Below are 12,005 nucleotides of genomic sequence, written 5' to 3'. Positions count from 1 at the left end.
ACCCCATACTCATGGATTAGAAGAATTAACACTGTTGAAATGTCCATGTTACCTAAAGCAATCCACAGATTCAATGCAATCACTATTAGAATCCTGATAACATTTTTTGTCACAGAAATAGAACAAAAAATTCTAAAATTTATATGAAACCCAAAGACCCCAAATAGTCAAAGCAATCCTGAGAAAAAAAGGAACAAAGCTAGAGGTATCACACCCCATCACCCCCTATTTCAAATGATACTACAAAGCCATAAGAATCAAAAGAGAATGGTACTAGCAGAAAAACACACACACAGAGATCAATGGAATGGAAGTAAGAGCTCAGAGATAAACTCACACAGACACAAATAATTAATTTCCCAAAAAAAGATGAAAAACATGCAATGAAGAAAGGACAGTCTCTTCAACAAATGGAGTTGGGAAAACTGAAGAGCCACATGCAAGAGAATCACACTAGACCACTATCATACACCATACACAAAAATTTACTCAAATGGATTAAAGACTTGATTATAAGACCTGAAAACATACAATTTCTAGAAGAAAATACGGACAGGACGCTCTTTGTCATCAGTCTTAGCACTAACTTTTTGGACATGTCTCCTCAGACAAGGGAAACCAAAGCAAAGACACACAAATGCACAGTGAAGGAAACCACTGTCAAAACAAAAAGGCAACCTTCTGAATGGGAGAAAATATTTGCAAATCATATATCTGATAAGGGTCAATATTCAGGACACAAACAATTCTTACAACTCAACAACAAAATCCCGAACAACCTGATTAAAAATAGGCAGAGGGTCTGAACAGACATTTTCCCAAAGAAGATGTCTAGATGGCCAATAGGTACATGAAAAGCAGCTCAACACCACTGACCAAGAAATGCAAATAAAACCATGAAGAGCTGTCACCTCACACCTGTCAGAGTGGCTGTTACCAAAGATAACAAGTGTCCACAGTTGTCGACAAGGATGTGGAAAAAAGAGGACCCCCTGCACTATCTTGAGAGGAGAACGGCATGAAGCATGTGCTTCTTTTCTCCCCGAAGGACTTTCTGGTGGCAACATGGACGAGAGAGAAGAACGGGCAGAGACTAGTGACGGGAAAATCCTTAGTAGGCATTGCTCAGGGGTGAGGCAAGAGTCTGAAGGAAGGCAGACTTGCAGGATTGATGACATATTTATTACAGGGGGACTGAGGATTCCAGTCAGAAAGAAGTGCGCACTGCAAAGCAGAAAAGAGGCAGGGATGGGGAGAGCGGGTGACAGGCTGCAAGGCCTCCGTGTTTGGAAACGAAAGGCTGTGTACACTCCGTGGGAGCTGTGTGCCCTAGGCCAGCCCAGGCCTGACACCATGGGCCAAGCACGCACAGTATCTTGATCTCTGGCCACATGGGACACTAAAAATCCATGTCATGAAGGCAGAAGGAAAAGGAAATTCACTAGTCTTTTACCCACTTCTCTGATCTATTGTCTGCTTCTTGAAGAAAGAAATCAAAGGCCCCCAAAGTCACACTAATCCTGATAAAGCTTAGGTTTGGCCTCTCATTTAAGTGAAAATTTTCACTTTGCCATATGTTGGAGCAGATCTGAAGCTATATAAACATTTCAAAATAGGAAAGAATAAAAATCCACTTATGCATGTAAAGTGGTACTAACCTTGAGAGAAAGTTTAAGGTATAACAACCTCTGAACTGTTCTGAAAAATACATATTCAGATTTTTAGTAACATTTTCAATGATAATAAAGTTGATTTTTAAAAAAATCCCAGAGAGTACCTGGTAGAATAAATCTATAAAAGAACAGATGAGCAAATGACCATCCCAGTATCTCTGTCTAAAGCACAGAGAGACAGCGAGCTCTTGTCACACTCAGTCTCCAACTTCTTTTTCCTTTGAGGTTTGATTGATACACAAAAAGGTGAACATATTTAATGTCTACAACTTGATGACTTCAGAAATAAAAATACACTGTGAAGCCATCACCACAATATATGCCATAAACCCATGGATACCAAGAGGGGAAGTGGGATGTGGGGTGGATTGGGAGACTGGGACTGACTCTGCGATGCATGGAATGGCTACTAGTGAACAGTGCAGGGAGCTCTACGTGATGCCCTGTGGTCACTGAGATGGAAAGGAAGTCCAGAAGGGAGAGGATATGTGTATACATTTGGCTGATTCACTTTGCTGTAAAACAGAAACTAGCACAACACTGTCAAGCAACTATCCTTCAATGCAGAAAAAGAGATCTCCACTTTTAGCAAATTTGTGAGTATGTGATAGTGTTATTAACTACAGCCCTCACTATGTACAGCAGACCTTATGACTTACATTATAGAACTGAACTGTAAAAACCCAACCAGAACTTGCTCCTAGAACTCCGACTCCCTCTGCAGTGTGTGAGGAATAGAGAAACCCTGCCCCCCACCCTCAAGGCACCAGGGGAGCCATGCAACCCCCAGCCCAGCACATGGCAAAAGACGGGAGCTCCGGGAGCATGGCCTCCCCAGCCCTGCAGAGCCCCTCCTCGCACACCCCCTCCTCAAATGTAATGTCAAAACAAGGAACCGGCCTGTGTCCCCGGGGAAACTGGAAGTCACCCACTACAGTATGTCTGAGTTTAGATAGTTAAAGCAGTGTTTTATAAGAATTAAGAAACCACGAATTCTTTTTGACCTTGGGGCACCACTCTGGGTAATGTTCCATAAATAGGCCAAATGTAACTTGTGCAAAAATGTCTATAGCAGCACAATTAACAAGTACTCATGATACTAATAAAAGCACAGTACATGCTTACTGAGTGAAGCAATAAAAAGCAAAACAAAAGAAAACAAATGACCAGCAATGACAGACTAAGCTAATTATCATTTAGTAACATGATTAATGGGCTTCCCTGGTGGCTCAGGCAGTAAAGAATCTGCCTGCAATGCAGGAGACCCAGGTTTGACTCCTGGGTCAGGAAGACTCCCTGGAGAAGGGCATGGAAATCGACTCCAATTCTTGCCTGGAGAATTCCATGGCCAGAGAAGTCTGGTGGGCTACAGTCCATGGGGTTTGCAGAGTCAGACATGACTGAGCAACTAACACACACACACAACATGATTAAAATTTAGTCCAGAAGCATTAAGAATGGCAACAATATTACACTTTCTACATAAAAATTTATATGTGAAATAATTTTTGAGAAAAAAGAGAAAATAATGTGCATACATGAACCACAAATGCATGTATGTGTGCATGCTCAGTTGTGTCTGACTTTGCGGCCCCAAGGACTGTAGCCCATGAGGCTCCTCTGTCTACGGGATTCTCCAGACAAGAATACTGGAGTGGGCTGCTATTCCCTCCTCCAGGGGACCTTCCCAACCCAGGGATCTAGCTGATATCAACTGTGTCTCTTGTATTGCAGGCAGATTCTTTACCACTGAAACCTGGGAAGCCCCCGTGAACTGCATAAACATGCATAAAAGATGCACCAATAATAAGGTAAGAATATGAGGTGACAGATATATAATACAACAGACAATGAATTTCTTATCGGCACAAATGCATCAGAACTTAAATGAATGAAAGTGGCCTGAAGTTTTCTTTCAGCATAGTCCGCGGCGGGGCCCTGAGCAAATGCTTACGGAGGACACGTACACTGCAAGGAGGACGGACAAGGGCAGAGGGCTTGGCTGACCTGGAGTGGGGTTTTGGGGCTGCCTGGTGTAGGACACGTTGAAGGCCGGCTCCTCAATCAGCGGTGGTGGGTACATGCGCCTCCGGATGAAGAAGCCGGCTCCACAGCAGAAGAGCACACCCATCATCAGGAGGAACCTGGGCGAGAGCACAGAGTGAGGCCTGGGCACAGGCCCAGGCAGACGGCAGGGCTTCCCTGGCTGGTCCTACCTGACCGCTGGCCCCGGGAATGGTCCCCCTGGAGGAACCAGGGAGACACCCGGCCTGCAGAGCTCTGGGAGCCCCTGGACGGAGGCCATTAGCATGGAGAAGCTCTCAGAGTGAACATTTTGCCTCAAAAGCTCCAAATGGCTATTGGCCTCAAAGGGTTGGTACAGTTCTCCCCTGTCCACGGCCCTGACCTCAACTCAACATTTAATCAAAACAGAAGATGCCTTTTCAATCCTGCTTGAAGACTACTGCTGGTTCTCACTGCCCTCATCCCCCCACCCCCTCAGTTTTCTTTACTGTTAAAGCGAGAAGAGTAAGCATAGGATCCTTTCTAAGGTTCCTCTCCTTTATTATATGAACATCTATAAAAAATTTTTAAAGTGCCCTTTCTAGAGCACATCTTAATTTTAGAGAAACTATAGGAATAGAGAAAATACTCATAATTCATTTTAAAAGCTGTTTTTAAATCTCTACGTTCTGACTATGGCTGGACCTTCTATTGTGACCCCACAGTCTAACGGACAAGAGCTGACTCCTTGAAGGATCAGATGTTTGTCGAAATCATCTGAGGATTCTCAGTGACTGTCGGATCACTGGCATTCAATAAAAAACGAATGAATGGCACTTCCCATCTCACTTCAGCATTCACCTAGTTTTTCTAGAAACAGGGGAAATCATTTGGAGCAGGCCCAAGTTGACTGTTCCACACAGACATAGCTGAGAAACTTGTCCATCTCTAAATGGACATGAGATGGGACTCACACAACCTGCCAGAACCTCACACAATACACACATTCTTGTGAAGGATGCACACACAGCAGATCTGGCCATGTCCTGGTCAAAGGCACCTGTCCACACACGAATGTAATTTAAGGAAAGAATAGACAATAAAGGCTTTGAGAATATAAACACGATATTAAGAGCTAAGGCTGTTAATCAATAAGTATTTACCAGACACCTTGGAACGCTGAGAAGGAACCAAGATGAGGGGCACCAGACAGGAAATGATTCAGAAGAGGACTGAAACCGTGGTTTCCTAATCTTTCGTCTAATTCATTATTAATCCAACAAAATTTCTGAAGCACCTGCCAGGCTCCCAGCACCAGTCTTTGCATTATAAGGGGTAAGACAGGTGGGGCCTCATCCTCACTGAACTTGAGTTGTCATAGGAGAGGAGGACAGTAAGCAACAAAGTAACGAAATTATTTATTTACAAGTCTGATAGTGCCAGGAAAGAAAAGGAAGGGTGCAACACAGGTTGGGGGGAGGAATTCGTATAACACACAGCCGTGTTCATCATTTCAAGGGTACAATTCAGTGCGACAAGAGGTTTAATGAGGGTATCTGCCAGACTAAGGGAGATCACAAAAGCTTCTTTTCCTTCAAAGCAATCTCTGAGCTGAATTCTGAATGATGGAAAGAGACAAACTGAAGGGAAGTGAAGATGTCTCTGGGTAGAAAGGAACTATATAGGTGCCCCAACAGGAAAAACTGGGTGGGCGAGAGGCCTGAAGAGGACAGCTATGAGCTGCAGATGGGGAAGGGGTTAGAGGGGTGCAGTCCTGGGGAGCAGGAAAATCCCAAATAGTGTACAACAAAGCCCCTACTCCCAAGTCAGAAGCTGGAATCTAAAATGGGCAACTTCGCTGGACTCCATGATAGCCTTACATTCAACCCTGGGTCCAACTGTAAGTATCTGAGCAGAAATGCAAGGCACATGGAGGTGACTGTGCATGAGGGTTTACACCCCTGCTCACTCCCAAAGGCATAGGCTCCCTGCGTTGGACACGCAGAAGCATGAGAGATCTTGGTCTCTTCCATGAGATAACCCAAAATGATAGTTTTGGCTTATCTGTCAAATGGAATAGGCTTCCCTGATGGCTCAGTTCGTGAAGAATCTACCTGCAATGCAGGAGACCCCACTTCAATTCAAATGGAATACACGTTTTCCTAGACAAATATAAGTGATATGCACCTCACAGTGTGGACTGCTGGAGAGCAAGCAGGTGCAAGCAAACAAGAGCACAGTCGTGGTAGCAGACCCACTCCTGGCTCCTGGAGCAGCCATCATCACATTGTTCCTTACTCAAACAGCAGTCCGAGAAGAGAGGGGCAGGGGAATGAACTTCTGGTAGCAAAGAGGAAAGGGGTGTCAAGGTAAGAAAAGCAATTCTCGAAGTTCTCTGTCATTGCTGAGCAGGTATGGGGAACTTTCCTGGGATTAAGAGAGTAAGTTTGTGCCTTTTCTATCATTAAAAGTAACCTGGCTTCTTCAATTCAATTTGTTTTTTCAGTCTCTTCCTGCCCTACTCCCCAGTGGTGTGCAGGTCTCAGGCAGCCTCCCTGGGCCCACATGCCCCACTCAGCAGGCTCCCCATAGCAGGCAGCACTCACCTGCCAGACTGCACTCTGTCCCAGTGTGCTTGCCAACTAGACACCGTTCCTACTCCTGGGGCCTGCATTAGACTACCCTAGGTAAGGATTACTTAAGATTTTAGAGCTGACTTCCAAATGCATTCTCTGCCAAAACCTCTGTGCTATGCTAAGGAACCCCAAATTCTCCAAAGTCAAGTGCAGCCAGGTTGGAGAACAGCCCTCCATTCGCTCCATGCCCAGCTCCCTCCTCCCAACCTCTTACCTCTCCCCTCAAACCTCCCCCCAACACCAGCTCCCCATGATCCCTCTCTCACCAGGTCCATTCTTAAGGTCCTGCCCCTGAAATGTGCAGGTCCCTTTTGCAAGGAGGGCCCTCTTCTCTGAGACCCAGACAGAAGTCATGCAGCTTTCCCCAACTTTTCTGCCATCAGAAGTTGCATGCTTTGTTTCCAGAACATTGGCTTAAAACTCTCCATGTGTTTAGACACCTGTTTCAGGAGCCCAGCTGCCATAGGGCCTCTCCACAGGACCCTGGTACATAACAGACACGTTACTGAGAGAAGGAATGCATGGAGCGAAAACCAAGTGTCCTCAAACTTCAGCTAGGGCTTGCATCTCAAAGTGTTCTCTGGCTGTATCCCTGGTTTAGTTGTCGTTCATTTGCTCAACTGTGTCCCTATGAACTGCAGCACGACAGGCCTCCCTGTTCTGAAGGAAACAGTGAACTACCTCCCAGATTTTGCTCAAACTAATGTCCATTGAATCGGTGATGCCATTCAACCATATGATCCCTTGTCACCCCCTTCTCCTCCTGCCCTCAATCCTTCCCAGCATTAGGGTCTTTTCCAGCGAGCTGGCTCTTTGCATGAGGTGGCAAAAGTATTGGAGCTTTGACCTTAGCATCAGTCCTTCCAATGAATATTCAGGGTTGACTTCCTTTAGGATTGACTGATTTGATCTTCTTGCTGTCCAAGAGACTCTCAAGAGTCTTCTCCAGCACCACAATTCAAAAGCATCAATTCTTCAGCACTCAGCCTTCTTTATGGTCAACTCTCATATCTGTACATGACTACTGGAAAAACCACAGCTTTGACTATACAGACCTTTGTTGGCAAAGTGATGTCTCTGCTTTTTAATACACTGTCTAGGTTTGTCATAGCTTTTCTTCCAAGGAGCAAGCATCTTTTAATTTCATGGCTGCAGTCACCATCTGCAGTGATTTTGGAGCCCAAGAAAATAAAGTCTGTCACTGTTTCCATTGTTTCCCCATCTATTTGCCATGAAGTGATAGGACCAGATGTCAAGATCTTTGTTTTTTGAATGCTGAGTTTCAAGCCAGCATTTTCCCTGGTTTAGAAGCTGGTATCAGAATCTCAACCCAAAGAACTAGACCAAACCTTCTGGCATCCGGCATCCCGAGCTTGGAGACTTGCTCTCCTTTCACGGTGCTCATGAGATGCCTCTGTGTAGGGACCCACTGGCTTGCTGAGGTGCCCTGACCCTGACAAGGGACACGAGCCAACAACTTGGAAGCACCAGCTACCAGTTCAGAGGACGTTTCCAGGAAAGGTCGACAGAAGCTGTTCTGGCAGCCAGGCCCTCAGAGTTCTCCTGGACTCTCAACTTTGCCTTCTTTCTAATCACATAAGACCTAAACTTTGACAAGTTTTCTCCTCTTGGGAGCACTTCCACAACCTCATCATCATTTGTCTGGTGCTTCAGGCCAATGTGAAGCACTGTTGATCCCTTACGGGTCCCTTAGCCACAAGTTCTGAGGGAACACGTGGGTGAAGCCAGGCAAAGCTCTGAAATGCCAGAGCTGCTTACACTCCAAAAGTCTCAGGCTAAAAGATGTCTCCTGCTATTACAGTTTGAGGTGCTCGCAGCTAGGAGGTGGGGAGAGGCCAGGGACAGCCTGGCACCATTCAGGGCCCCATGTGACAGGTGACCAAGGTCCAGCAAGGAGGCGGTGATGGTGAAAATGGAGAGGCTCTTCCGTGACAGAAAGCACGGCATGTGGCATCCCCAATGATGCTGGTTTCCATAACCAAACATTAGGAGCAGTCGCCAGGAGGCCAATAGCAAGATCTCACAAAAAACCCAAGCGGCTCCTGCCACGGGGTCAGGAAAGGCCTCTCTTCAGACATTCCTTATGTCCAAAGGCATTCCTTACAGGCATCCTCTGAGGATAGCAACTCACAGGAGGTTCCTCTCCTTGCTGGAAACTCTGCACCATCCTTCAGGACTCTGTCAGCTTTATCCCTCATTCTCTCCTGAGCTACAATCTTACAGATGCTGGACGGCTCTTTCAAGTCCCTCCAGTAGAGCTGGAAGATGGATAAGGAAGCAGGCCGTCTCGAAAGTTAGGACTCAGCTGACATAACGTGAATGTGGAAGATTCCAGGCAGCAGAAACCTTATAGCAAGATCTGCCGATTCTCCGATTAAGACAGGCAGCCTCAGTCCGTTTCAGACACTGGTGGAGGAGCTGCTGAAGGATGAAGCTGCTGCGCAGTCCAGCTTCCCAAAGAATAACCCTTCTTTCCCAGCCACCAGCCTCAGGAAACGGGGATGAGCTTTCTGCAAACTCTGTGAGCAGAAGCACTTGACACAAAGCCAGCCCAAACATACCTGCTTTCTTGATAGGCCACCCGGAGACCATGACCTCCGGTGGAAGTGGTGTTGTCACCTTGGCTGTGACAAACTGACCGGGCAGAGCCCTGAGGAAGGGGGGAGCACCCGAGACCCGGAAGAGTCGTGACCTACCAAAAGTACCACAGCCTCTGTATCGAGAGGGCCCGCACACAGCACCTGGAGCCACAGCAGTCCTCGTAGGGGCGGCATCTGTGGGAGAGAGGGCACAGGCTGTCAGCTTCCTGCAGGAGAAGGGCTGGGCCAACTGGGGGGTCCAGGCAGACCTCAGTGTGAAGGACAGAACTGCCACCGCCACATTTTATGAAACTAGCAGAGCTGTGGCGGCCCAAACAGAACGCGCTGAGAGGGACAGTGTCATCCAAAGCATCTGTTTGCTACACGTCCCTGTGGGCAGAATCACAGTGGTTTCCTTCTGCGGAGGCCCCGTAACTGGATGAGCAAAGACCTGCGTGAAACCAGAGTGGAGCATTGCAGGCTGCAGGTGCTGGGCTGTGCTGTCCACGTCAGAAGACAGGCACCTGCATCAACAAGGCCAGCGAGCTTAAGTGCAGAGGTTATGAAGCAGGACAAGTTCTGCAGTTTAGTCCTGGTCTTGCCACTTAGCAGCTGCAAGACTGCTTGCAAGTTACTCAACATCTATGATCCTCAGTTTTCCCATAAGCAAAAGGCGAGGGAGGGCAGGGCCTCCTTACTTACTCCTTACTTACTTACTCAAAGCACTGCTTTGAGTCTGAAGGCCTCAAAGTGCTGACAAGGGCCACGGCTGCTCACACCTGTCTTGCCCCCTCGATGCCGCACTCATGTTGCTCAGCGCCCTTCCTCTCTGAGCAAGGCCCTCACTCTCCAAGGACAGGCCCAGTGCAGGGCCAAGGTTCCAAGGGGTCAGCCTGGACTCCTCCAACATCCCCACTCTTCCCCAGCCCCGCTTTCTTTAAGAAAAGAGAGAAGCTATGAAAGCTTCTGCATTTGGGCTTGTATAGACACACTTCCAGCAGTTTCAGTCTAAGAGGTAGTAGGTTGGGTGTGTGTTGAGGGGTAAGGCTGTTTCTCAATAATATTACGTGATCACAGAATTAGGATCTATCAAATTCCTGCCAATTTTCTTCTTAAAAAAAAAAAGAGTAGTTGGGAGAAATACACAATTTGATCCAAGACTTTGGACACTGAATTTTCAGGTAATTCCAGTATAAATTGATTTGTTTTATGTAGAAAAAAGCTCCCCTATAAAATATTAGCTAAGATGGAGCATTACGAGTTATAATGGAACTCCACACAACTGAGCTGTAGTGCTGCTTCTCCCTGTTTGGCTCCTGAGGCCTCGAGCTCTTTAAACACTCAGCACCCAGTCACTGCTATATCCTCTGTCATTTCGAGGACAAACTAGGCAGAGAGACCCCCACCAAACCACTGCCATCTCACACACACACATACACCCATTCCTCCTATAGTCCACGAACATGAACTTCTGTCTACTGGCTGAAATTCTTGATTTTGATGGGATGCTCCTATATGCTGGAGCATAAGCTAAAATCTGCCTAGCTTGTTTTATGCAACCAACAGCTAGCAGATCACCAAAATGTGTGCTAAAAAGCACGACTGGTTCTCACAACCCAAGCATCCAACACAGTCACCGAGCTGCCACTCTGAATTCAGCCTGTGCTGCGTCTGGGGGGAGCCATAAAACCCTAACAGAAAGACATGCAGAAGCTTTCTTTCTAGAAGGAGGGGACAAACAACAAGCAAGAAAAGCATGAATGGGGTTAGATGGCAGTAAGTTCCACACGGTGAGAACTAAAGTAGAAGCCGGCAGGTTGAAAGCAGTGGGGAAGGAGTGGTGGATGATACAACGTAAAACCAGGTATTCAAGGATGACTCACTGACAGGCTGACATCTGAACACAGACCACGCAGACATCCAGCCTGGCTGTGAACCGCACGAGGGCCTCAGGGCTTGGAGAGGATCGCTGGCCCCAGGGCTGCCAGCCCTCCAGCTGCAGTGTGGAGAGGAGGCTAAGCAGAGCATTGAAGACAAAATGAAACGCTGGGGGCAGGGCAGCCAGGGACTAGGCCAGCGTTGCACTGGCCCTGCATGAACAGCATCATCTGCTGACACCACACACAGCGCTATCCATAGTGACTCCTTGGGTGTGTGTGTGGGGTGTGTGTGTGTGTGTGTGTGTGTGTGGGGTGTGTGTGGGGGGGCACTCAAGGGAGATAAAGGGCTTCTGCCTTCCAGAGTATGTGGAGTTCAGACAATTAATAGTAAACACAAAGAGATGGGACTGTTTCTGACCACAAATTTGCAAAGACAAGAGTCCTGAGCAACTAAGTTAGATCCGAAGATAAACGTGATGATGTGGTAGAGACAGTTCAAAGACAGCCCCAAGATACTCGCCCCCCCTGGAGTGCACGGACTGCATGACCTCCTCCCCTTGAGTGTGGCAGGTCCTGTGACTATGATGGGATGGTCAATCCCATGATTATGAAACATTACTTAAGGTAGTATGTTATATAAGACAGCAGTAGCAGACCAGGGGGCCCTCTGTGGCTTTGAAAAAGAGAGCTAGGACTAAGGGTGGTCTCCAAGAGCTGAATGCGACCCCCAGCTGACCAGCAAGGAAACTGGGACTTCAGTCCTACAATATGAATGCTGTCAACAACTGAATGAATTTACAAGAGGACCCAAGCTCCAAAGAGAGCACAACCCAGCCCCCGCCTTGGTTTCAGCCTTGTGATACCCAGAGCAAAGGACTCTGACAGCAGTGACTCAAGAAAAACATTTATTATTCTTTACTTGACTTGTTCTGTAGATTCTGTTGGATTTTTTCCTCCTCTATTGTAGTTGTCGATTTTATTGGCACTAAGAAATCCAATTAAGCTTTTGAGCTTTTTTTTTTTTTTTTCTCAGTCACATTTTTTATTGTCATAAACCTCTGCCTCTACATTGGGCTTTTGCAGTTCTGTGGAGTTTTCCTTTTCTTTTTTTTTTTAATTTTAATTTTTTAAACCTATTATTATTTTTTCTACATTTATTCCTTTGTTTGCTTTTCCTACTGTTCTTTTCCCCTTGAAGTTAATCTTTAACAT

The 12,005-nt window shown here is 46.6% G+C and overlaps 1 protein-coding gene across 2 annotated transcripts in view; it reads right to left on the bottom strand.

The window, feature by feature from the left end:
* VOPP1 (VOPP1 WW domain binding protein) overlaps positions 1–12,005 on the bottom strand; it is a 153,113-nt gene that overhangs the window by 27,932 nt on the left and 113,176 nt on the right. Inside the window, exons 3-4 of one of the 2 annotated variants that reach the window (XM_070462909.1) lie at positions 9,031–9,108; positions 3,681–3,817 (exon numbers count right to left, since the gene is read on the bottom strand). In XM_070462909.1, the coding sequence (XP_070319010.1) occupies positions 3,681–3,817; positions 9,031–9,108 (215 nt within the window). The remainder of the gene's footprint in view (positions 1–3,680; positions 3,818–9,030; positions 9,109–12,005) is intronic. The other variant, XM_070462910.1, reaches the window with a different exon arrangement.

This window comes from Odocoileus virginianus, unplaced genomic scaffold (assembly GCF_023699985.2).
Source record: "Odocoileus virginianus isolate 20LAN1187 ecotype Illinois unplaced genomic scaffold, Ovbor_1.2 Unplaced_Scaffold_17, whole genome shotgun sequence".
Taxonomy (NCBI): domain Eukaryota; kingdom Metazoa; phylum Chordata; class Mammalia; order Artiodactyla; family Cervidae; genus Odocoileus; species Odocoileus virginianus.
The sequence above is the reverse complement of the archived record's forward strand: the minus strand, read 5'-3'. Positions and strand labels throughout refer to the sequence as shown.